The sequence below is a fragment of the Bufo bufo genome, chromosome 3 (assembly GCF_905171765.1).
Source record: "Bufo bufo chromosome 3, aBufBuf1.1, whole genome shotgun sequence".
Lineage (NCBI taxonomy): Eukaryota > Metazoa > Chordata > Amphibia > Anura > Bufonidae > Bufo > Bufo bufo.
This window is the reverse complement of record NC_053391.1, coordinates 36,647,802-36,674,594: the sequence shown is the minus strand read 5'-3', so window position 1 is coordinate 36,674,594 and position 26,793 is coordinate 36,647,802. Positions and strand designations below refer to the sequence as shown.

The 26,793-nt window shown below is 47.0% G+C and overlaps 1 protein-coding gene across 1 annotated transcript in view; it reads left to right on the top strand.

Moving 5' to 3' along the window:
* The window catches only part of GET1 (guided entry of tail-anchored proteins factor 1), a 56,957-nt gene that overhangs the window by 3,465 nt on the left and 26,699 nt on the right, over positions 1-26,793 (top strand). The window contains exons 2-3 of the mRNA XM_040423084.1: positions 1,824-1,989; positions 22,395-22,462. Coding sequence (XP_040279018.1) covers positions 1,824-1,989; positions 22,395-22,462 — 234 coding nt within the window. The remainder of the gene's footprint in view (positions 1-1,823; positions 1,990-22,394; positions 22,463-26,793) is intronic.

Below are 26,793 nucleotides of genomic sequence, written 5' to 3'. Positions count from 1 at the left end.
CCGAAACACAGGCCCCTGTAATGGCCCCTTCTCCTTCCTGCACCTCTCCGAAACACAGGCCCTTGTAATGGCCCCTTCTCCTTCCTGCACCTCTCCGAAACACAGGACTCTGTAATGGCCCCTTCTCCTTCCTGCACCTCTCCGAAACACAGGCCCCTGTAATGGCCCCTTCTCCTTCCTGCACCTCTCCGAAACACAGGCCCCTGTAATGGCCCCTTCTCCTTCCTGCACCTCTCCGAAACACAGGCCTCTATAATGGCCCCTTCTCCTTCCTGCACCTCTCCGAAACACAGGCCCCTGTAATGGCCCCTTCTTCCTGCACCTCTCCGAAATACAGGCCCCTGTAATGGCCCCTTCTCCTTCCTGCACCTCTCCGAAACACAGACCCCTGTAATGGCCCCTTCTCCTTCCTGCACCTCTCCGAAACACAGGCCCCTGTAATGGCCCCTTCTCCTTCCTGCACCTCTCCGAAACACAGGCCCCTTCTCCTTCCTGCAGGATCCACTAATGGCTTTGGCTCACACAAACACTGCACTTGTGCTCCCGGCCTGTAGCTGGTCGTACACATTTGGTCGGCCGACCGCTGTCCCGACTCGCACGTACACGCTGGGCCGAACGTGTGTTCATTGGAGAAAGCATCTGCTTATCCCGGCAGGTTCCACCAACCATACACTGATATGGGGGCCATAAAAGGGTTTTCAGTGCCCATAGCTTGTCCCCTGAAACAGAAGACTCATACTTACCTCCGCCGCTGCCGCTCCGGTCCTCCACCCTGCTTCCGCTGTCTCCATCTTCTGGTCCCGGCACTGTTTATATCCAGCTGGCTATGGGCACGGGGACATGCACCACTTCAGCAGCGATGTGGCCACAAGCAGCACGTGGATGTGACCGTGCGCCATCGGACGTCAACAGCGTGGGGACTGGTAGATGGCGGCAGCGTGGAAGACCGGAGGCAGGCACTTGTTTAAAAATCATTCTAACTGGAAAACCCTTTAAAGGGGTTGTTCACCTTTGCTGTCCTGTTTTTTAAGAGCCCCCCTCCCCCCAGCATGGCTGGACCCGTGGTGGTGAGCATACTTACCTGACGGCTCCTTTGCTCCCCCTTGTGTGCTGGTGGTCCCAGGTGTACCCACATCAAAATCCTGTTTGATAGAGGTCACATGACCGCTGCAGCCAACAACTGGTCTCAGCGGTGATACGTCACGTGAGCCATGTCAGTCAGGAGGTTGCTATTGTGGACAAGAATAGTCCTTTCTATCATAGAGCCGACCATGTGCGGTCTGTGCAGTTGGCGGACCGCAAAAAACACTATGGTTGCCTGAATGAGCCCTAATTGGAAGAGTTTTTAAAATCTGCAATGTGGACTAGCCCCAAGACCACGTTTACATGGAGGATTTTCTACACATATTTTAGTGCGTTTTCTATCCCAAAATCCACCTGGAATCTGCTCTCAATCCACCTCCCATGGTTTTCAATGGGAAATCTGCGCGGTAGATGGTACAGAGCATTGATTGATAATCTGCGTAGAAATTCCCATTGAAATTGGCTTCAAACGGAAAACCACATAGGATGAAAATTGTCAGCATGTTGGTTTAACGGTGTGGATGTGGCATTTGGCGATATTCACACGTAGCAGATACGCTGCAGTTTTTCCATCCATGTGGAAGTGTGATCGTTTTAGGTCTGACCACTGGGGGGTGGGGAGTGCATAACTAGAAGCCCGTCACGCACAGTACGTTGTGATACCATGAGGTGTTGTGCCAAATGACAAACTCAGGTCTGCTACATCAGGGGGCGAGTTCTGATTGTTTCCTTCCGTTTAGGTGTCCCGGTTGCTGCAGAAGGAGGCCGAGGAGGAGCAGCAGATGAGGTCCGACATCCAAAGCATGCGACAAGAGCTCTCCAGTATCAGTATGATGGATGAGTTCGCTCGATACGCCCGACTGGAGCGACAGATCAACAAGATGACTGACAAACTTAAGACGCACGGTAATATCCCCATGTGTTCATCCGCCCATTGACGTCTCCTGGTCAAAGTTTCCCCAATCGAAACCTTAAGGCCTCTTTCACACGGGCGTTGCGGGAAAATGTGCGGGTGCGTTACGGGAATGCGTTTTGCACTCGCGTGAGAAAAATCGCGCATGTTTGGTACCCAAACCCGAACTTCTTCACAGAAGTTCGGGCTTGGGATCGGTGTTCTGTAGATTGTATTATTTCCCCTTATAACATGGTTATAAGGGGAAATAATAGCATTCTGAATACAAAATGCATAGTAAACTAGCGCTGGAGGGGTTAATTTTTTTTTAACTCACCTTAGTCCACTTGATCGCGATGTCGGCATCTCCTTCTGTCTCCTTTGCTGAACAGGACCTGTGGTGAGCATTCATTACAGGTAAAGGACCTTTGGTGACGTCACTCCGGTCATCACATGGTACGTCACATGATCTTTTACCATGGTAAAAGATCATGTGATGACCGGATTGACGTCACCACAGGTCCTGTTCCTGTAATGAATGCTCACCACAGGTCCTGTTCAGCAAAGGAGACAGAAGGAGATGCCGGGCCGCGATCAAGTGGATTAAGGTGAGTTAAATTATTATTATTATTTTTTTTTAACCCCTCCAGCGCTGTTTTACTATGCATTCTGTATTCAGAATGCTATTATTTTCCCTTATAACCATGTTATAAGGGAAAATAATAATGATCGGGTCTCCATCCTGATTGTCTCCTAGCAACCGTGCGTGAAAATCGCACCGCATCCGCACTTGCTTGCGGATGCTTGTGATTTTCACGCAGCCCCATTCACTTCTATGGGGCCTGCGTTACGTGAAAATCACCGCTCATGTGCACAGCCCCATAGAAATGAATGGGTTGGTATTCAGTGCGGGTGCAATGCGTTCAACTCGCGCATCGCATCCGCGCGGAATACTCGCCCGTGTGAAAGAGGCCTAAAGGGGTTGCATCTCCTTTTCTATGGATGGCCTATCCTTGGGGTACGTCCTCAGTATCTGATTGTGGGGGGTGGACGGATGGAGCTACTCCCAAACTGCTGACCGGTGGGGGTGCAGGGTGTCGGACCCCCAACGATCAGGTATTGATGGCCCGTCCTGAGGATAAACCATCAATGTAAAAGGGGTAGATAACCCATTAAAAAAAATTCTCAGTGTCAGAGGACTTTTTCAAGGCTCACAAGCAATTGTATCTGTCTGATTTGTGGGGGTCCAACCGCCTAAGGGCAGAAGCGGGTTCATGGACCCTCATGTGCCCCATAGACCTCAATGGAGAGAGCCTCACTCGTGCACATCCTCCTCTCCTTTGGGTTTTGCCTTGGCTTGCAGAATGGGGATCAGGGTACCTTGTGGATATGTCTGTAGTGAGGAACCCCCTTTAATGTTAGTGCCTTTTCTGACTCCATTACTAACATAGGATTTAGCAACCAGTCAATCAAGGATGCACAATCGGCGGCGGAGCCCATCCCTGTGCCATTGTGTGCAATGACTTCTTACCATACAGGCCTATGCGCATTACAAAAGGGGCTTTGCATATCCACGCAGGTCAGCCCTGTCCACAGGTATCGCCTTACTGTACAAATGGAGCACCTTCACACCCTCTTATGTAGGAGAGACGTTTTTTGGGTCCAGATGTCGCTGCGGTATCAGCCCCCTCTATACCGCTCCATTGGGCTGATCTTGTGATCATTAAAGGGGTTCTCTGGGCTTTTAATATTGATGACCTATCCTCAGGATAGCGCATCAATATCAGATCGGCGGGGGTCCGACACCCGTCACCCTCGCAGATCAGCTGTAAAAAGGGAAGGCGTACGTGCCGTCTCCTTCCTCTCTTCCTGCTCGCTACTGTTATGTCTATGGCGAGCAGGACGAGAGAAGGGAGACGGCACGCACGCTGTGCACGCCTTCCCTTCGTACAGCTGATCGGTGGGGGACTCCTGCGGATATCATGAGGATAGGTCATCAATATTAAAAGCCCAGAGAACCCCTTTAAATCTGATTATACAAGGTAAATTCGGATTGCAGCCCAATAGCTAATACTTAAAGGGGGTGGGACCTGAAAAACAGCTTTGCGCCTAGCCACAGGTTAGGTGGTTAGTGGTGGTCCGACTGCTGGGACCCCACCGATCAGAAGAAGGTAGGGTTACGTTTCTGTCATTTGAAAGAAGCGGTGGTCGAGCATGTGCTCTGCTTGCTGCTCGGCGATATTTGGCTCTCTCCGTCAGTCCCATAGAGTTTGAATGGAGGATAGTGTTCGCGCCCGACCACCGTTCATTTCAAATGGAGGAAGCAATTGGATGGGGTCAATCGGCCCATGAAAACGGGCAAATAGGACATATTTCACAAGCTGTAAAAAAAAAAAAAAAAAAACGGCCATGTGGATAACCCCATAGTGTGAATGTAGCCTTACAGGAATCAGTCGATCACCTGCAGATCCTGACTAATGGGGGGGCTATACAAGCCGCTGAGAACGGTGGGTCCCGATGACAGCCTAATGTGTGCAGAGCTCCTCGAAAGAGGACGTTGGGGGAGAGAAGGATTGGGAGAAATAAATCATTTTCCCCAGATCTTTTGTTCTCCTGGTAGGTAGACCACCGTCAGGACTCGGGGTGTCTCCCCATTGACAAACTGTATGTGGGAGTCGGGAGAGATAGCCGCTGGCTGAACGATCGGTGTGCAAACGGTAGTGCCGATCCGGCAGCCGGAAAAGCCTAACGCGAGTGTGAAAGTAGCCTTAGCTGTCAGGCGAATGCTCGCACCCCCTTCATACACGTGCACACTCGGCTCCAGGGAATAAGCCACTGCCATAGTCCTCTAGAAATCCATTTTGCATCAGTTTTAAAAAAACGGCCATTAAAGTGGATTTTTTTTTTTTACATCCCAACCTCTGCAGTGCCTTCAGTATATTTAATGCCCATGCACACAGTGCCCCCTGGACATTATATGGCCCCCTCACTAAAAAATAATGTCCTCCTTAGTGTCACTCAGTATACATATATATATATATTTGTGCCCCCAGTACATTTTAAGATTTGTAGTGTCAACAGATCCATAAAAAAAAAATCCTCATCCGCCTGCACGTGCGGGGACATTCGCTCCTCACTGAAGGCAGCAGGACCCGCGCTCCCATTGTGATGACGTCACATCATGCGATGTCACCACGCTGGGAGCCTCCAGTAATGGAGCCAGGGTCTCTGCATGCAAGTCAATGAGGTGAGTATTTTTTATATTTTAGCCCCTGAATAGTGTACCCATTTTTAATGGCCGTTATTGATTTCAGCGGGGTCCGTCTGGTCGTGGAAACAGCCAAAAACAGGACATGGTAGTGAATGTAGTCTAATGTGTATGGCCACCTCAAGGGGTGGTTTAAAGCAGACAATCCCTTTAAGTGAATTCCAGGCTGTTGGCAAATGGCCCCTTATCTGCATCTCCAAATTGTGATAATTAAGACTCCGTGCATCAATCCCAGTGATTTACATGTAAATGTACAGTGACCGCCATGATAAGTGAGCAAAGGTAAACTGTGAACAAATGCTCCTGTGATTCCTTCCGGCCCCGGCTCCGTTCTTTATGTACGTAACACAACACGCGACATCATAATAACCACATGACGGTAAGCACACAATAATAACAACCACATGATAATGAACGCATGATGTCACTGGGCACCGAACAAAGAAAAAATTAGTGTCTTACGGAAACGGAAACGGAATGCACACGGCGTAACTTCCGCTTTTTTTTGCGGACCCATTGAAATGAATGGTTTTGTATACGGTTCGCAAAAAAACTGATATGGACACGGAAAGAAAATACTTTTGTGTGCAATAACAATTCTGGAGCATCTATCCTGATGACTCTCATGTTGTGCCGTCCCTCTATTATTCTTGTCTTGTTCATGCAGCTGTCTGTATTATGTATGCGCCCCCTGTTCATATGTACAGCGTTGTAGAAGGAATGGCGCCTGAATAATAAATAATAATAAATCAGTCTGACAGGGGCAGCACGACTTGGATGCGATCAGTTTACACAAGGACACACCTCCAGCTGGTAATTCACTTATACATTTCTAAAAGGAATAATAGAGGAACGGCACCACATAGTTATATGAAAAAGATACTCCAGAATTGTTGTATGGAATGCGCTTCTTGACATGTTAGGGTACTTTCACACTAGCGGCAGGACGGATCCGACAGGGTGAACAGCCTGTCAGATCCGTCCTGCCGCTAGTGTGAAAGTAGCCCAAGGGGATGTTCACACAGTGGCTTTTTTAACGGAATTTCGGCGCGGACATCGACGCTAAAATTTCGCTGAAAACCCGCCCATGGATGCGTTCTCTCTGCCTTCCATGTACTTTTTTTGCGCTGCCTGCGCTTTAAGCCGTCGCTCCGTGATTCATGCACACGGATATTTGTGTGGATGTTATGTGCATTCATCTGCACTAATGGCCTTGAAAACCAGACACACTGTCAGTTTTTCATGGCAATTTATCTACTACTTTTGCATCCATTTTCTGACCGTCTGGCTGTTTTGTATCCGTTTTTTCAGCGGCCATTAAAAAATAGATTATTTAATTTTTTTTTCGTTTTTTTCCCCTCTAAATAATAATAAAATCTAAACAAACCTATGCAATATACATAATGTGCCACATAGCACTCCCCTAGCAGTAATAATGTCCCCCAGAGTGGCCCCAGTAGTAATAATGTCGCCCATAGTGGCCCCAGTAGTAATAATGTCCCCCATAGTGGCCTCCAGTAGTAATAATGTCCCCCATAGTGGCCTCCAGTAGTAATAATGTCCCCCATAGTGGCCCCATCAGTAATAATGTCCACCATAGTGGCCCACAGTAGTAATAATGTCCCCCAGAGTGGCCTCCAGTAGTAATAATGTCCCCCATAGTGGCCTCCAGTAGTAATAATGTCCCCCATAGTGGCCTCCAGTAGTAATAATGTCCCCCATAGTGGCCTCCAGTAGTAATAATGTCCACCATAGTGGCCCACGGTAGTAATGATGTCCACCATAGTGGCCCACAGTCGTAATAATGTCCCCCAGAGTGGCCCCATCAGTAATAATGTCCCCCATAGTGGCCCCAGTAGTAATAATGTCCCCCATAGTGGCCCACAGTAGTAATAATGTCCACTATAGTGGCCCACGGTAGTAATAATGTCCACCATAGTTGCCAACAGTAGTAATAATGTCCACCATAGTGGCCCACGGTAGTAATAATGTCCCCCATAGTGGCCCCAGTAGTAATAATGTCCACCATAGTGGCCCCCAGCAGTAAATATGTCCCCCATAGTGGCCCACAGTAGTAATAATGTCCACCATAGTGGCCCACAGTAGTAATAATGTCCCCCATAGTGGCCCCATCAGTAATAATGTCCACCATAGTGGCCCACAGTAGTAATAATGTCCCCCAGAGTGGCCCCATCAGTAATAATGTCCACCATAGTGGCCCACGGTAGTAGTAATGTCCACCATAGTGGCTCCAGTAGTAATAATGTCCCCCATAGTGGCCCCAGCAGTAATAATGTCCCCCATAGTGGCCCCAGCAGTAATAATGTCCCTCATAGTGGCTAACAGTAGTAAAAAATGTCCCCCATAGTGGCCCACGGTAGTAATGTCCCCCAGAGTGGCCCCAGCAGTAATGATGTCCACCATAGTGGCCTCCAGTAGTAAATATGTCCCCCATAGTGGCCCCCAGCAGTAAATATGTCCCCCATAGTGGCCCCCAGCAGTAAATATGTCCCCCATAGTGGCCCCCAGCAGTAAATATGTCCCCCATAGTGGCCCCCAGCAGTAAATATGTCCCCCATAGTGGCCTCCAGTAGAAATTATGTCCACCATAGTGGCCCCCAGTAGTAATAATGTCCCCCATAGTGGCCCCCAGCAGTAATAATGTCCCCCATAGTGGCCTCCAGTAGTAATAATGTCCCCCATAGTGGCCCCCAGCAGTAATAATGTCCCCCATAGTGGCCCCCAGCAGTAAATATGTCCCCCATAGTGGCCTCCAGTAGTAATAATGTCCCCCATAGTGGCCCCCAGCAGTAAATATGTCCCCCATAGTGGCCTCCAGTAGTAATAATGTCCCCCATAGTGGCCCCCAGCAGTAAATATGTCCCCCATAGTGGCTGTAATAATTAGGGATGAGCAAACCGGAGCTTTACGGGTTCGGCGTTTGGGCTGTGAAGGAATTCCAGTATGGATTCCATTATAACGGAATTTAAGATTCATTCTGTTTTTCATTCCGTCATAATAGAAGGACAGAAACAAAGTCCTGCATATCGGAAATGAGGACGGATCCGTGATGCTGCCCATAGACTTCTGTTATGACAGAATGCCTCTTAAAGGCTTCCATTTTGCATTTCGTCTATGAACTCCATTATAACGGAATCCATAACGGGATTCCTCCACAACCCGAACCTGTAAGTTCACGTTTGCTAATCCCTGGTAATAATGCGTTTTTTCTTTTTCTTTTTTTAAGCCAAAAATAATAATAATTGCTCACCTAATCCAGTTGCACGTGCAGAGGCGGTTGGTCCTCTCTTGATGCTGAAGGACCTGCGCTCCCAGCGTGATGACGTCACCATGTGCTCCCAGTATGGTTGCTGGCTTCCATGGTGACGTCATCACACTTGGAGCTCAGGTCCTTCAGCATCAAGAAAGGACCATCCGTCTCTGCGAGTGCAAGTGGATGAGATGAGTAATTATTTTTTTTATTTTAAGCCCTAAAAGGCCTTTTCTCACTAGTATACCCGTTTTTATCGGCAGTTAGACAGGTGCACTCCTTTCTGACGGCAGTTAAAAACAGTCCCATTGATATTAATGGGGTCCGTCTGGCCAAAAATAGACATGCCTAAGCGCCCAAAAATAGGACATGTCCTGTTTTTTTGACAGCCACTATTCACTTTTTTTGCGGGGCCACAGAACAGACAACGGTGTACTGTCCGCATCTTTTGCAGCTTCGTTGAAATGAATGGATCCGCATCCGATCCGCAAAAAATGCGTATCGGATGCGGCTCAAACATACGGTCGTGTGCACGAGGCCTTAATCAGAGGAGTCTCCTAGTTGGTTCTCTTTCCTCCGTCTACTGGTTTGCCTGTTCCCGGATTATCAGATGCCTCGTACTGCATCAGTGACGTCAACGCCTGACCGCTGCAACCAATCCCTGGCCTCAGAGGCGCGGTCCGGATTTGTGGGCAAAAAACCTATGCGGAAATTAACATTCGGTGTGGATTTTCCATTTGCGGCATGTCAGTTTTTTTGGGCAGACTTTCACCTTGGATTGCAATGCACAGGGTGATATTTACAGCAAACTCTGAACGTAAAACGTTGGATTTTTTTCCCCTCGGATTTCGCTGCAGATTCTGTGGACATAGTGTAAAAGAGTTTACCACAATCCACACTTATTACCTATTATGATCAGTGGTCATTCATCTATTAAGACCCCCACGTAGGATGAGAACAGGGGTCCCTTGTCCTCTGCTTGAATAGAGCGGTGGTCACACGTGCGCAAACGCACCATTCAGTCGGAGTACAGGCCTCGGCTTTTTCCGTCAGTCCCATAGAAAGCAGCTCCCTTCTATGGCTACTTTCACGCTCGCGTTTGGTGCGGATCCGTCATGGATCTGCACAGACGGATCCGTTCAGATAATACAGCCGTCTGCATCCGTTCAGAACGGATCCGTTTGTATTATCTGTAACATAGCCAAAACGGATCCGTCTTGAACACCATTGAAAGTCAATGGAGGACGGATCCGTTTTCTATTGTGCCAGATTGTGTCTGACGAAACTGAGCCAAACGGATCCGTCCTGACACACAATATAAGTCAATGGGGACGGATCCGTTTGGCTCAGTTTCGTCAGCAGCGTTTTGGTGTCGGCCTCCAAAGCGGAATGGAGACGCAACGGAGGCAAACTGACGCATTCTGAGCGGATCATTTTCCATTCAGAATGCATTAGGGAAAAACGGATCAGTTTTGGACCGCTTGTGAGAGCCCTGAACGTACCTCACAAACGGAAACCAAAACGCCAGTGTGAAAGTAGACTAACGGGGCAAGGGACCCCATTCTCATAATCAGTGCAGGTCCCAACAGTCGGCCCCCCAGCCTTCAGTGGACAGGTGTTGATTATGAGATAACCCCCTTAAGGGTCCATTCACACATAGGTGTGTGTTTTGCGGATCCACGGATCCGCAACTCACGGACACCAGCAATGTGCGTTCCGCGTTTTGCGGACCGCACATTGCCGGCACTTGCGGACCGCACAATTGCAGACAAGAATAGGACATGTTCTATTTTTGGGGGGATCGTAATTGCGGACCCGGAAGTGCGGGTCCGCATTTCCGGATCCGGGCAGCACATAGTGCGGCCCCATAGAAATAATTGGGTCCACAATTCCGTTCCGCAAAATGCGGAACAGAATTGCGGACGTGTGAATGGAGCCTTAAGGTACTTTTCACTGTATGCACACAATGGACAGGTGAGAAGGAGCCAGAGCTTCTTTTGTGCCCTCGTATTCCATGTGAATAGCTGGACCTGTTCCTTTAGTCCGAGCTCCTCTAAGTCGATTGTTTTGATGACACTCAGGGTATTGACCGCGCGTCTTTCAGTCATAAAGGGACTTTGTCTTGCAGAGCGGAGCGCTCTAGAATCTGAATACCTTGTAAATGAGGCCGATTCAATGAAGGGTTCCTGTAAACAAGGGTTCTGCCCGGTAGTCTGGAGAAGGTGTGAAGGAACAGCAGGAATCATCATGTGAACCCAAGCCTCAGGCCATTGTCATGGAGAGCAGATAATCAGAACGTCAGCCAGGGGCTTTCTTCTCATACTTATACCTGGGTAGACATTGAATATAAAGTGCTTTTCTCACCATGATGGTATATGTATAGGACGTGTTGTCAATGATTGAGGCCGCAGCAATCTAAATGACATGGGGTCAGAACCAGTATTAGTATTGGACTGGGGTTCCCTGGGCCCATTAGAAGACATGATTTGGAGCATAGATCCCAATAGCACATCATAGATGCCTGTACAAGCAATCTTACGCTTTGCAAAAAGTCCTGTATGGTCCATGGTCAGGAGCTGTGTATCCCGCCGCCCGCCTGCCCCTTGGCGTGGGCAGAAGGGAATGAACAGACCTCTGATCACCTAAGTAGCTCAGCTCCTGCTGCCTGCAGCGTTTTGGTGTCCGATTGACGAAACTGAGCGAAACGGATCCGTTCTGACACACAATGTAAATCAATGGGGACGGATCAGTTTTCACTGACACAATCTGGCACAATAAAAACCATTGACTTTCGATGGTGTTCAAGACGGATCCGTCTTGGCTATGTTAAAGATAATACAAACGGATCCACTCTGAACGGATCCGTCTGTGCAGATCCATGGCGGATCCGCACCAAACGCGAGTGTGAAAGTAGCCTAATCAGGTTAAAACGTGTCAAGTCGGTGACAGACTCCCTTTAATAAAGTTTATTGAACATTTAAACAGATAAATAAAACCATGTTTGCCATTAGTTTTTATTTTGTAAAAGTGGTTAAAAAAACATATATATGATATTCCCCCGTGTTTGCCGAACCCTTATAATAAACATAACGTTATTTAAGCTGCCCCCAGAATAAAAATACCAACGGAATAGTTTTTCTCTTTCTTTTAACCCCACAAAAATATATGTTAATTGCCGTAAAAAGTCCTATGTACCTGAAAATGCCACCAATGAAACTGCACCTCAGGCTGCAGAGAACGAGCCTCGTGCGGGCATGTCGATGGAGAAATGAGTAAGTTCTGCTTCTTGGAATGCGACAACATAAAAGCCTATTATTTTAGCATGCGCCAAAGCATTAAAAAACACATAAAATCATACTTTTTTGGTATTGTGATAATCACGGATCCGCAAAACACGGATGGTGTCCGTGCGCGTTCCGCAATTTGCGGAACGGCGCGGACAGCCTTTAATATAAATGCCTATTCTTGTCCGCAAAGCGCGGACGAGAATAGGACATGTTAAATTTTTTTTGCGGGACCTTGGAACTAAGAAACGGATGTCGCATCTTTTGCTGCCCTATTGAAGTGAATGGGTCCGCATTCGAGCCGCCAAAACGGCGACTCTGATGCGGACCAAAACAACGGCCGTGGTCATGAGGCCTAACCCATAGGATAAAGGTAACACGCTTGTTATGCCACATGGTGCAAAAAAAACGATGTGGGAACTGCTATTTTCCTTATTACCACCTCAAACCTAGTTAGTCGATAAGTTATATGTTTCCCAAAATGCAGTCACTAAAAAATACAATTCTGCCCACATAAAACTAGCCCTTCTATGGCTACATGGACCAAAAACAAAATGCACACGCTGTGTCTCCACCCTCGACCAGCTCACCTACGCTGTAGCCTCTCCGTTCCCCTGGACTGTGCATGTCACTAGGGTCCAAATCCAGAGCCGCTCCAAGTCCTGAGAACCGGATTCTTTATTGATAGAAGAGTACAAAGCAGTAAAAAAATGGCTTACGCGTTTCAGGCTACACTAGTCCTTTTCCAAAGCATAATAAAATAAGAATGGACCATTTCTGAAATGACCCAATAGAGACAAACATTTGAGATACGTCATTAATTAGTGGGACCACCCTGTTGGATTAACCCTTCATATAATTAGAGAGTGTTGACACACAGATCAAATGAGTCATTTTTAGCCATGCTTCAAAGTTGTCTGTAGTAACACAACCAGATTAAAGGGGTTATCCGACCCCTGAAATGCCCCCCCCCCCCCCCCCATATGCCTGCGCAAACCAGACCGCTCGCGATCCTCCATTTACGTTGCACGGGAAGGGGCAACCCCCATTAAATGATTCAAAAAGTAATCCCAGCAGACGTGTTGGGTTTTCAATCCATGATATTCTTTTATTCCATATAATAAAGTAGATATACAGGACGCGTTTCGGCCCATCCAGCCTTCATGCAGGATTCCCCCATATGCCTGTGTACCTCACACACAAGTGTACTTACTCGGTCCCCGGCACCCTGGTCTCGGCACGGCCGCTGCTGCTTCTCCCCGTGCGTGGATAAAAACATCCGGTGAGGGGGGAGGCAGGCGGTGACGGAGACGAGCCATCCTAGCGTCATCCGCGATGCTAGGGAGGCTCATCCCCGTCCCCGCCTACCATTGGCATTCGTGTATGGGGCACAATCACTACTAATACACTGCCTGGCCAAAAAAAAAGGTCACCACCTGAATTTAAATAAGCAAATAGGTAAGAGCCTCCCCAGTTGGTCGGGTTTCGGTCAGCGACTACCTGAATATACTGAACCACCAGGTTATTCCATCAATGGATTCTTTCTTTCCTGATGGCACGGGCATATGCCAAGATGACAATGCCAGTATTCATCGGGCTCAAATTGTGAAAGAGTGGTTCAGGGAGCAGGAGACATCATTTTCACACATGGATTGGCCACCACAGAATCCAGACCTGAACCCCATGGAGAATCTTTGGGATGTGCTGGAGAAGGCTTGGAGAAGAAAAATTAAGGCAACGCTGGACGGAAATAAATGTTGTGGCATTGCAGAAGCTTTGGGAAAGGATGCCAGAGCTACAGGTGGTCCAACAAAATATTAGAGTGTGTGCCATTTTTTTTGGCCAGGCCGTGTAGGGTTGGGCGATATCAAAAATATTCCAACAATAAAGATATTAAGAAATTTATCGCGATAACGATATATATCGCGATAAATGCCTATTTAGAAAAAAAAACACTCAAAACATGTACTTGTGTTTCCTTGATGCCCCCATACATTATAATGTCTCCTTGATGCCCAAATGCAGTAATATCTCTTAGTTGCCCACGAAGAACAGGGTCACCGTTCTCCCCCCAAATCTGATGGAGCGGCCGTGTCCCCTGCTGCTCCATTCATTCTCTAAGGCTGGGTTCAGACCTGAGCGTACGGGATGGAGCGCTCTGTATGCGCGATTGTATGCGCGTTTACAGACGCGGCTCCGGAACAAGCGAACGCCCATTGTCGCGCGTTCCCGCTGAAGTCTATGTACGGGAACGCGCGACAAGACGCCCCAAAGAAGCTCCTGTACTTCTTGGGGCGTCGGGCGTTTTACAGCGCGATCGTATGCGCTGTAAAACGCTCAGGTGAGAACCACGCCCATAGGGAAGCATTAATTCTTGCCTGTTGAGCGTTTTACAGCGCGTAGGAACGCGCTGTAAAACGCTCAGGTCTGAACCCAGCCTTAGGGAGTGCTGGAGATAGCAGCGATCAGCCATCTTCACCCCTCCCACAGAAAATGGGACATCCTAGCGGAAAACCCTGATAAGTGGGTTGTTTAGCGTGTGCCCATCATAGGTGCACATTAGGCCTGCACAATATATCGCAATCGCAATAAATCGCCCTATCGCAATCGCCAATTGGCCGACCCAAAAATGCTGCAATTATATTACCATATTTTTCGCTTTATAAGACAAACTTTTTTCCCCCCAAAGGTGGGGGGAAAATGGCAGTGCGTCTTATAAAGCGATGATTGACTTTTTACGTGGCTGACACGGAAGTATCGCCGGCCGCTATGTAGCACAGCGCGGCCGGCGATACATCAGTTACAGTGCGGGGAGGGAGGAGGGGCTGGAGGCAAGTCGTTATTTTAATGAACAAATGTTCTTCTATTTATTCTGTTTATCTGTTCTGTGCTATTAAGGAAATGGCAAGTTTTGTATTTTGTACTTTTGCAGTAATGCAAATATGTTATTTACTTTAGTAAAATATGTTTTATTTTGAAAAACACTGTGCATTTCAGTTCTTGAGTTAAGCATAACTACATTTCAGCATTATCAGTAATTTCTGTGTGCTTTTGCCTTGAAAATCCAAGCAAATAGACCTCTAGCACAATTCCCTTAAAATATTGCATCGCATATCGTTATCGCAATTTTTAGGGCCCTAATCGCAATCGCACAAAATTCCCATATCGTGCAGCCCTAGTGCACATTATCAGGAAGGGCACCTTGGCATCATAAAGATGCCTTTCAGTCAAATAAAACTTTGGGGGTCATTTACTAAAGACTGGCGCTTCCCATATGGGTCTTAGTCCCTACACACTACAGCCATATTACTGCAGCCCCCAGAGCGCAGCGACTGTTCTCAGCCCCGGCCTCTCTGTGCAGCAGCCCCCAGAGTGCAGTGACTGTTCTCAGCCCCGGCCTCTCTGTGCAGCACATCCCAGAGTGCAGTGACTGTTCTCAGCCCCGGCCTCTCTGTGCAGCAGCCCCCAGAGTGCAGCGACTGTTCTCCTCCCCGGCCCCTCTGTGCAGCAGCCCCCAGAGTGCAGTGACTGTTCTCAGCCCCGGCCTCTCTGTGCAGCAGCCCCCAGAGTGCAGTGATTGTTCTCAGCCCCGACCCCTCTGTGCAGCAGCCCCCAGAATGCAGTGACTGTTCTCAGCCCCGGCCTGTCTGTTCAGCAGCCCCCAGAGTGCAGTGATTGTTCTCAGCCCCGACCCCTCTGTGCAGCAGCCCCCAGAGTGCAGCGACTGTTCTCAGCCCCGGCCTGTCTGTTCAGCAGCCCCCAGAGTGCAGCGACTGTTCTCAGCCCTGGCCTCTCTGTGCAGCAGCCCCCAGGGTGCAGCGACTGTTCTCAGCCCTGGCCTCTCTGTGCAGCAGCCCCCAGGGTGCAGCGACTGTTCTCAGCCCCGGCCTCTCTGTGCAGCAGCCCCCAGGGTGCAGCGACTGTTCTCAGCCCCGGCCTCTCTGTGCAGCAGCCACCAGAGTGCAGCGACTGTTCTCAGCCCCGGCCTCTCTGTGCAGCAGCCCCCAGGGTGCAGCGACTGTTATCCAGCGCCGGTCTCCTGGCTCTGGGGGTTTACAGCCACTAGATGCCATTTATTTGTGACCTAAAGGACTTATACCCCCGTGACTAGGGTTGTCACAATACCAAAATTTTGATTCAATTTCAGTCCCATAAAAAAGTAATGCAATACTCGATACCACGCAAAAGAAAAATTTAATGGCAAAAAAATGTGCGCATTCCGCAATTTATGGAACGTGCGGCCCATAATAGAACAGTCTCTCCTATTTTTTAGGGGAGGAGACAAAAAAAAAAATAGAGAATCGTGTATTTTTTTACATTTTTTCTTTCTGTTACGGCGTTCACCACATAAGAGATATTTTTCAATACTTTAGTTTGGACTTTTTTGGACGTGGCGATACCTAATTTGGTTTTTTATTGTTTATATATTTTTTATGTAAATTGGGAAAGGGGGTGATTTCCAAATTTTTATGTTTTTGGTGTTTTTTTTTTTTTTTTTTTTTTTTTTTTTTTTTTTACTTTTTATTTAATAACTATTAGGGTACTTTCACACTTGCGGTGTTTGATTCCGGCAGGCAGTTCCGTATGCAAAAGCATGTCATTTTTTATGACTGATCAGGCATTTTTCTGACTGATCAGGATCCTGATCAGTCTGAAAAATGCCTGATCAGTCTGAAAAATGCATTGCAATACCGGATCCGTTTTTCCGGTGTCATCTGGCAAAACGGATCCAGTATTTTTTTTCTTCACATTTTTAAAGGTCTGCGTGTGAATAATGACCTAGCATTACTGATGTTTAAACATGCATGGGGTGAATAGTGATTAAACATACAGTTCACACATGGTGATAGTGCAGCTTTATGGCTTCTCAATGGGTGTGTCTAAAATGGAACCTAATTTACAGGGGTGAGGCTTAACTACTATATAAACTACGCAGGTTTTACCAGCAGCAATACTTGTCATTATTCACACTGAAACGTGATTGATCATAGTTTATACAGTACAGACCAAAAGTTTGGACACACCTTCTCATTCAAAGCGTTTTCTTTATTTTCATGACTATGAAACTTGTAGATTCACACTGAAGGCATCAAAACTATGAATTAACACATGTGGAATTATATACATAACAAACAAGTGTGAAACAACTGAAAATATGTAATATTCTAGTTTCTTCAAAGTAGCCACTTTTTGCTTTGATTACTGCTTTGCACACTCTTGGCATTCTCTTGATGAGCTTCAAGAGGTAGTCCCCTGAAATGGTTTTCACTTCACAGGTGTGCCCTGTCAGGTTTAATAAGTGGGATTTCTTGCCTTATAAATGGGGTTGGGACCATCAGTGGCGTTGAGGAGAAGTCAGGTGGATACACAGCTGATAGTCCTACTGAATAGACTGTTAGAATTTGTATTATGGCAAGAAAAAAGCAGCTAAGTAAAGAAAAACAAGTGGCCATCATTACTTTAAGAAATGAAGGTTAGTCAGTCAGCCGAAAAATTGGGAAAACTTTGAAAGTAAGGGCTTATTTGACCATGAAGGAGAGTGATGGGGTGCTGCGCCAGATGACCTGGCCTCCACAGTCACCGGACCTGAACCCAATCGAGATGGTTTGGGGTGAGCTGGACCGGAGTGAAGGCAAAATGGCCAACAAGTGCTAAGCATCTCTGGGAACTCCTTCAAAACTGTTGGAAGACGATTTCAGGGGACTACCTCTTGAAGCTCATCAAGAGAATGCCAAGAGTGTGCAAAGCAGTAATCAAAGCAAAAGGTGGGTACTTTGAAGAACCTAGAATATGACATATTTTCAGTTGTTTCACACTTGTTTGTTATGTATATAATTCCACATGTGTTAATTCATAGTTTTGATGCCTTCATAGTCATGAAAATAAAGAAAACTCTTTGAATGAGAAGGTGTGTCCAAACTTTTGGTCTGTACTGTATATTGTGATGCTGTAGTTTCACAGCTGCCCAATGATGAATATGTGTATCTGATTGGGAGGGGGGGGGGGGTCTGACAAAGATTGGGGGTCCTATTTGAGGTCTAATAAAGATTGGGGGTCTGATCTGAGATCTGAAAGTTTGGGAGTCTGATCTGAGGTCTAATAAAAAATTGGGGAGTCTATTCTGAGGTGTAATAAAGATTGGGAGTCTGATTGGGGGTCTGATCTGAGGTCTAATAAAAATTGGGGGGTCTGATCTTAGGTCTAATAAACATTGGGGGTCTGATCTGAGGTCTGAAAGATTGGGAGTCTGATCTGAGGTCTAATAAAGATTAGGGGGGATCTGATAAAATTTGAGGGTCTCATTGGGGAATGCCTGATCAGTCAGAAAAAATGACATGCGCTTGCATACAGTTTGCCTAATCAGGCATTTTTCAGACTGATCAGGATCCTGATCAATCTGAAAAATACCTGATCAGTCAGAAAAATGCGTTGCAATACCGGATCAGTTTTTCTGGTGTCATCAGGCAAAACGGATCCGGTATTTATTTTTTTCACATTTTTAAAGGTCTGCGCATGCGCAGACCGGAAGGACAGATCCAGCATTGCAGTATTTTGAATGCTGGATCTGGCACTAATACACTCCTATGGAAAAAAATTGCATTCAGGCAATTGTTCAGTTTTTTTGACCGGAGATAAAACCGCAGCATGCTGCGGTATTATCTCCGTCCTGAACAGTCAAAAAGACTGAACTGAAGACATCCTGAACGGATTTTTCTCCATTCAGAATGCATGGAGATAAAACTGATCAGTTCTTTTCCGGTATTGAGCCCCTAGGACGGAACTCGGTGCCGGAAAAGAAAAACGCTAGTGTGATAGTACCCTTACCCTTTTTATGGGGCTAGAACCTGGGATCTTTTCATCCCTTGTCCTATGCACCCTAATAGAGATCTATTAGGGTGCATAGGATCTCACATTGTCCCTGCTGCCCTGTGCTTTGTGCACACGGCAGCAGGGAGATTACCATGGCAGCCATGGATGGCTTCATTAGCGTCCTGGCTGCCATGGTAACCGATCGGAGCCCTGAAATTTCACTGCTGGGGCTCCGATCAGAAGCTACCACTGCACCACCAATGAAGAGGGGAGGGGACCCTGTGGCCACTGCCACCAATGATTATAATACTGGGGGGCTTGGGTGCACTGCGCCACCAATGATTATAATTTATAATACTGGGGTATGGGGGGACGCACTGCGCCACCAATGAATGTAATTAACCCCATAATACAAATATAGACTGCGGGTGCCAGCCATATCACTCAGCCTCAATAACAGGGATCCCGCCGAGCCAATTAACCCCTCAGGTGCCGCATTTGAGGGGTAAATTACCTCGGTTCGCGGGATCAACGCTTCCTGTCATTGAAAACGGGTGCCGGGTATGTGATACGGCCGGCACCCGCAGTCTATATTTGTATTGAGGGTAATTCTCATTGGTAGCGCAGCGGCCACAGCCCCTCCTCCTCACTATTACCTTCTCATTGGTGGCGCAGCGGCAGCCAGATCACAGTGCGGAGGGACTCTCTCCTTCTCCACTGTGACGGCTGTAAAGTGCGCCGGATGTTTTAGAGGCATTCAGCACTGTGACGTGTGTCTGCCCCTATGACGTCACTAAAATACAGCGGTAATTAAGAAATGGCGATATCACCATATATATATGTGTGTGTATGTATATATATATATATATATATATATATATATATATATATATATTTATTTAATACCGGTATATTGCCCAACCCTAAGGCAATGTATATTGTCAATTCACAATTCAGGAATAAGCTCTCATACGTAGCCAAGTATTCCTGGTGGTAATTCATGCATGGTGTAAAGGCTCATTTAGACGAGGAGATAATCCTTCGGGTGATCGATGACACAGGTCACCTACTGACACAACGCCAATGATAACCACAAGCATTTACCATATTTTTCGCGTTATAAGATGCACCTAGGTTTTAGAGGAGGAAAATCAGGAAAAAATATTTTTCATAAGACCTGTCAGTTCAGAACCCCAATCTTCATCCTACCACCAATTTTTAGCAGACCCCCAATGAGACCCCCAAACTTTATTAGACCTCAAACCGCCAATCTTTATTAGACCTCAGATCAGTTCCCCCCAATCTTCATCAGACCTCATATTAGACCCCCCCCAATCTTCATCAGATGTCAGTTCAGAGCCCCAATCTTTATCCTACAACCAATCTTTAGCAGACTCCCCAATGAGACCCCCAAATTTTATCAGATCAGACCTCAGATCAGACCCCCAATCTTTATCAGACCTCAGATCAGACCCCCAATCTTTATCAGACCTCAGATAAGACCCCCAATCATTATCAGACCTCAGATCAGACCCCCAATCTTTATCAGACCTCAGATCAGACCCCCAATCTTTATCAGACCTCAGATCAGACCCCCAATCTTTATCAGACCTCAGATCAGACCCTCAATTTTTATTGCACCTCAGATCAGAGTCTAAATCTTTATTACACTTCATATCAGAACCCCTCAATTTTTATTAGACCTCAGATCAGACCCCCAATCAGACTCCCAATCTTTATTACACCTCAGAATAGACTCCCAAATTTTTATTAGACCTCAGATCAGACTCCCAAACTTTTAGATCTCAGATCAGACCCCCAATCTTTATTAGACCTCAAATAGGACCCCCAATCTTTGTCAGACCCCCCCCCCTCCCAATCAGACACACATATTCATCATTGGGCAGCTGTGAAACTACAGCATCACAATATATAAACTATGATCAATCACGTTTCAGTGTGAATAATGACAATTATTGCTGCTGGTAAAACCTGCGTAGTTTATATAGTAGTTAAGCCTCACCCCTGTAAATTAGGTTCTATTTTAGACACTCCCATTGAGAAGCCATAAAGCTGCACTATCACCATGTGTGAACTGTAGGTTTAATCACTATTCACCCCGTGCCTGTATAAACATCAGTAATGCTAGGTCATTATTCACACTGTGAGGTAATTTGATCATAGTTTACATATTGTGATGGCGTAGCTTCCTGGCCATTCAGTGCTAAGTAGTGGTATCTGAACTGGAACCTAATCTAATATGGGTCACGTCTAACACCAGTAAAGCCTGTATTACACTGGGCGATTTTTCGTATGAACGCTCGTTAGCGATCATCTGGCAGTGTAATACTGCCGCCGATTGCTCAGTGAACGAGAAAACGCCTGTTCATCGGACAATCCACATTTTTTGAAAGGTTAAAGAATTATCGTTTGCCGGCAGCAGATTGTGGTGTCTGTTCACGATCTTCTGCGGCAAACCGCTATACAGCATGGGGACGAAGGCATAGCGATCGCTCCTCCCTATACTGAGGAGTAGATCTCTACATGTAATAGCACCGGTCTCCTCCGTTAGCGAGCTGGCTTCGCTCCCGACAATCGTCTGCCACATCGGGCTGCGTAATACTGCCTTAATGCTTGTCCACAATTCACATTAGTGTTTATTCCTGAATTGTGAACTGAAAATACGTTGTTAGTGATTGCGCCCCATACAGGAAGGTATTTCATCGGATGGCTAAATATGACTCCTTTGCTATACGTGTCAGCCCTCTCTTTTAGATTTACGAAGGGTTAAAGGGGTTGTGAAAGAATGGGGGGTCTTTTGCAGACCCGCTTCCCCCACCTGGCCGGACCTGTAAAGGGAAGATTACTTACCTGCTTCCTGGCGCCGGCTCCCTGTTCCTTCTTCTCCCGGCCTGCGATGCTCCTCTGGGCTTCCTTGCTGTCAACATCCGGTTTGACATTGCCACAGCCAATCACTGGTCGTGGCAGAGACCGGATTCCCTTGCGTCATGTGACCACTACCCCAAGCGATTGACATAAGTATTTAGACCCTTTGCTATGACACTTGACATTTACTTCGGGGGGGCTCCCATTGCTCTTGATCATCTGTGAGATGTTTCTACACCTTGATTGGAGTCACCCAGGGGTGGACTGGCCATAGATCATATTGGGAAATTTCCCGGTGGGCCGATGCCCAGAGGGCCACCTAAGCCCTCCTCTTGGCCAAAAGCCAGGTACATAAAGATCTGTTACTGCTAGTATTAATTAATCTAGGCAGTATTTTTAGCTGCACTGTGGTATGTGGGGCCACTTTTAGGACTTTTTCCAGGGCCACTTTAGTTCCCAGTCAAATTCAGATGATTGGAGATGATTTGGAGAGACACTGCCCTGTGTATATAAGATCTCACAGCTGACCATGCAGATCAGAGCTAAAACCAAACCATGAGGAGGAAAGAACTGCCTGTAGAGCTCAGAGACAGGATTGTGTGGAGGCACGGATCTGGAGAATATTCAGAGAACATTTAGTGTAGGTTTCAGTAAAGTTTATTTGTACATTTAGGTGCACTTTAACCAGGCTTCCGGCTTGTGAGACTGGAGAAAGTGTGGAGCCACTACTTCTCCTTTTCTCGGCAGCCAGTTTACTTGAGACAACCTGAATCGTGGACCTCCGTTTCTGAGATGTTTATGGATCGGCTATAATTGTCAATGGTTGTCGTGTGCTCTTGTTTGCTTTATTGTTTTTTGTGCGCTTTATTGATTTAATTTTTTCTCTTTTTCTGCCAACAGTAAAGGCCAGGACATCTCAGCTAGCCAAGATCAAGTGGGTTGTCAGCATTGTATTCTATGTATTGCAGGTAGGTGCACCACATTTCAAAATCTCATATTGCTCTTCTTAAAAATGTGATTAAGAAAGGATTAAAGAGGTTTTCCAATATTTTTATATTGATGGCTCATCCTCAGATGGTCTATATCAAATCGGTGAGGGTCCGACATCCTTCACCACTGCCGATTTAGCTTTTTCGGGAGTAGGTCTGAAGTCGGAACTACACAGCGCCATCCACTATGTAGTGGACGGAGCTGGTTACTACACCATTCATTTCAATGGGAGCAGTGCAGCTGTAACGATCCACCCACTACACTATGGACAGAGCACGCGGACCCATTCATTTCAGTGGGGCTGCAAAAAATGCGACCCCACAAAAGAGGTATAATGTGTCCTAGTCTTTGCGGACAAGAATAGGCATTGGGGTCCGCGAAAAGTGTGGGATGCACACGGACCACATCCATATTTTGCGGACCGCAAAAATGATACAGTGGTGTATATGCCGTCTGAAGAACGATATCATCCATCCCAAAGTATGAATCCTTTTTGGACCTGCTTTCCATCTTTATTTTTTTGCTGGATGGAGTAGTCTTCCAAGGCTACTTTCACAGCAGGCTGTTTCCGGCGGGGGAACAGCCTGCTGGCTCTGTGCTACCGCTAGTCCACTCACTATAATGGGGGCGGGTCGGACAAAAACCGCACCATGTTGTAGTTTTTGTCCGGCCGCCTCTCGGCATGTTTGTCGTGCTGCGGCCGGACCTCCCGCTCGCCCCCATTATAGTGAATGGATCGGACTTCTAGCGGCACAGTGGACTTGCGGTAGCACGGATCCGGCAGGCTGTTCCCCAGCCAGAACAGTCTGCCGGAAAAGGCTGCCTGAACTTGTAAAAGTAGCCTTACGCCGTCTGGCGAAATAGACGTAAATGAACAGGCAGCAGGTCAGTGTCCAAAGTGGACTCCAGATACCGCCACCGCTAAGAACGAGCATTTATGTCATTCCCCTGTGAAAATGGGTATTAATTGCATTGTAACAGTGACAAATGCGTTTTTCAGATGTTCTCAACCGTAACGCGTTGTAAACCCTAAAATAGGAGTTTTTTTGTACCATAGAAGTAGCAGTTTTTGCACCATGTGCTTCATATGTACTTGCCGTGTAGCTGAAAACCACGTCATGCAGCTGTGACAGTACAGAGTACACATTTGGCAAAAAACGCTACTTTACGGACGCGCTTACGAAAAAAATCCTTTTTAGGGTACATTCACACATTTAAAGGGGTTGTCTGGTTTCTGGAGGGAATCTGCCTGCAAGAAACGCCTAGCAAGTGCTTACCTGACAGATCCCATGCTGCCGCTCCGGTTCGCACTGCTAAGGCCAACGATTGAGTGTTGTCTGCATGACGTCAGCGCTGCAGCCAGATGAATAGAGCCCAGTCGGGAGAACTGAAGCACTGGAGCTGTGAGGTAAGTACTTATCAGGTCTATAATTCAGGCAGATCCCGAGGGTTGTCAGGGTTCCTCCTGAGACCGCACTGCCCCCCCTCACTCCAGTATTAAAAACATTGGTGGCGCAGTGGGCCCCCCCACCCAAGCCCCCCAATATTAATCATTAGTGGCAGTGGCCACAGGATCCCCTCTCCCCCTCCTCCTTCTGATTGGGGCTCCAGCAGTGTAATCCTGGGGCTCGATCGGTTACCATGGCAGCCAGGACGCTACTGAAGCCTTCAATGGTAATCTCCCTGCTGCTGTGTGTACTATGCACAGGGCAGCAGGGAGAGTGTGAAGTCCTATTCACCCTGATAGATCTCTATCAGGGTGAATAGGACAAAGGTTCTAGTCCCTAAGGGGCCTAAAAGTTAGTAAAAAAATAAATAAATATTAAGTATAAATGAAAAAAAGATTTACAAAAAAAAACTACACTACGTTAACAATAAACATATTCATTTTCAGCAGATTTGTGTGGGATTTTAATTTTTTTTTCTAAAATGAAAATTCCCAGAATATCCGTATAAATTATCGGCTATTGGCCTGAAAGTTCCCAGATTATCGGTATCGGTTCTAAAAAAATCTATATCGGTCGATCCCTAATAGATACAAACCTGCTGACAGATGCCCTTTAAGATAAAAACTTGATCTCAACAATAGATCATTTTCAGATGGTCCCTTTTGACGATAAGTAGAGATGAGCGAACTTCTGTTTTAAGTTCGGCGTCTAAAGTTCGGCTTCTGGTTAGCGGAGGATCCCGATATGGATTCCGAATTCCGTTGTGGTCCGTGGTAGCGGAATCAATAATGGTCATTATTGATTCCGCTACCACGGACCACAACGGAATTCGGAATCCATATCGGGATCCTCCGCTAACCGGAAGCCGAACTTTAGACGCCGAACTTAAAACAGAAGTTCGCTCATCTCTAACGATAAGGAGAAGACATTAGAATTTCCACCTAAAATAATAAAAAAAAAAAATGCAATAATTACACAATTACTGGAAGATTTAATCGTGGTTACCTTTGGTTAAAGGTGGATTGTCAGCTGCTTTTAGCTCTGCTACAGTAGGACACGGCCACATCTTCGGTTCCAGCTCATCTGCATTGTCTGTTGGGAGCCTGAGATAGTCTAAAATTCACTTCCTGTTTCATCAGACGCTCTACACCTTGGGAGGAGCAGCTGATTCTTGTGCTCACTGTCGCCCCCTGCTGGCTAATATATTTTATAAGGGCAACCAAAAGGACCAGGGCCGCTGATAGAAATCATGGGGCCCCGTACAGCATACATGACGGGGCCCCCTTCAGCTCCACCCCCTGATCCCTCCTTCAGCCACACCCCTGGCCCCGCCCTTGGCCCCTCCCCAGACGCCGCCTTGAAACAACATGCAGATTTGTCTACAAGTGATATTTATGGCGCTGGGGGGTCGTCTGTGAATGGCGCTGTTATGGAGGGGATCTGTGAATGGCACTGTTATGGAGGGGATCTGTGAATGGCACTTTTATGGAGGGGATCTGTGGATGGCACTGTTATGGAGGGGATCTGTGGATGGCACTGTTATGATGATGCTGAGTGTGATGCTGAGTGTGCACATACATAGCCACCAATCATATCCCGCCCGTAAGGTGACTGATGTGCTGGGGGGCCCTGTAGGCTCATAGAGGACTCAGGAGTACAGTGAGTAGGAGGAAAGCACATTGTCCTCCTGAGTCCTCTATGAGCCCACAGGCCCCCCCAAAAAAAATCCCAATGCTTGCTGCTGCCTTCCCCCATCAATGTACACCAATATATGACTCACTGAAGTGAGTACTCGTGCCAAGCCTGCACGTAGGATGAAACACCAAAGAAAAAAGGCCAGCACAGAAATGAATATATGATTAATCTTTATTATGGTCTCAAACCAGGACCAGAAGTAAAAATACAGATAAAATACAATACATTGTAATGTATTGTATTTTATCTGTATTTTTACTTCTGGTCCTGGTTTGAGACCATAATAAAGATTAATCATATATTAATTTCTGTGCTGGCCTTTTTTCTTTGGTGTTTCTTCCCCCATCAAGAATACCCATCCTGATACACATATATGAACTTTTTATTGTCAGACCTCTTACTGTATGTGGCACACAAGTCTGTTTATTCCATCCCCCGGGTTCTATGTCCACTGACCGGAGCGGTCCTTCCTTCATTATGGGCCGGGGTGGGGGGCTGCACTCACTGGCACACTGATGATTTTTCTTGAGGGCGGCAGTCAGATGGCGGGCACTCCGTGCTTGAGCCTGCGCTGTTCCTGCTGTGCCAGCTATACACTGGCCAATCAGCAGCAGGATCTTTGCGCTGCTAAAAGCTGATTGGCCAGTGTGAAATGCAGATGAGCGCAGGCTCAGCCTGGAGGAGGGAGGGAGCCCGCAGCCCGGAGGTCAGACAGGGAGGGGTGGCGTGTCAAGGGGGGGGCCCGGGGTAGGAGCCGGAGGTAGGAGCTGGGCTCGGGAGTCGGCAGCCCGGGCCCCCCTGCCAGCCGGGCCCGGTACAACTGGGCCAGCTGTACTGGCCTATCAGCGGCCCTGAAAAGGACTACAGTGCTCGGAGCATGGTACTTACTTAGAGGTTGTCAATTTTCAAATCCATTCGGACTAATCTAAATATCCTTACCTTGGATAATTTCTGCTCCCTATTATGGGTAAAAACATGGATGATAATAATCTTTATTTATATAACGCCAATATATTCCGCAGCGCTTTACAGTTCAGAGGTTCATGTACAAACGGTCATAAATAATATAGCCAGGAAGATGAAGGCGGTGCTCAGTGGTAAACTTTAATACTCATAAAATATGGAAAAGACCACGGCACTCTTATTTTCTGTTGCCTAATCTTCTT